The 593-nt window shown below is 51.1% G+C and overlaps 1 protein-coding gene across 1 annotated transcript in view; it reads right to left on the reverse strand.

The window, feature by feature from the left end:
* Positions 1-430: 430 nt before the first annotated feature.
* The window catches only part of LOC107184744 (keratin-associated protein 2-4-like), a 413-nt gene continuing 250 nt past the window's right edge, over positions 431-593 (reverse strand). Inside the window, exon 2 of the mRNA XM_015570798.1 lies at positions 431-584. Within this exon, the coding sequence (XP_015426284.1) occupies positions 431-584 (154 nt within the window). The remainder of the gene's footprint in view (positions 585-593) is intronic.

The following is a 593-nucleotide window of genomic DNA, read 5'->3' on the forward strand; positions in this document are numbered from 1 at the left end:
TCCTGTCTCTCTTTTTCCTTTTTCCTCTTCACTCTCCTTCCTGTTCCTCGTCTGCTCATCTGTGTACACTAATAAATGAATCAGGTAGCCGTGAGGTTTACAGGAAAAATTAGTTTATTGAAAACAAGTGAGCAGCACATTACAAACCATGCTGGGAGGCTTAGAGCAGCCCCCAGAGTTCAGGATGGGTTTGCCAAGTCCACTCCAGGGACTTGTAAAGGTGGGCTTGCCATCCATGGTGACTTCTGCTGATGGGGACACTGGGAATTTGGCTGAGAGTGGAGATAGAGATCTTCTCATGTATCCAAATGGTAGGATATAAAAATGACGATTGTCACTTTATGGAAAAATCTGTTTTTCTTTCAATTTGATTAAAATGCAGAATAGGTGCTTAGGCTTCAGTGTATTGATCTGTGGGGACCATAGAGTTTCAGCAGCAGCAGGAGGGGCAGGTCCTGCAGGTGGTGCGGCAGGGGGCAGGCTGGCAGCAGGGGGGCCGGCAGCAGGGCGCCTGCACACAGATGGGCTGGCAGCAGGTGGAGGCCCAGCAGCAGGGGCGGCAGACAATGGCCGTGCAGGACGTGGGGCAGGAG

This window comes from Myotis davidii, unplaced genomic scaffold, assembly GCF_000327345.1.
Source record: "Myotis davidii unplaced genomic scaffold, ASM32734v1 scaffold327, whole genome shotgun sequence".
Classification (NCBI taxonomy): Eukaryota; Metazoa; Chordata; class Mammalia; order Chiroptera; family Vespertilionidae; genus Myotis; species Myotis davidii.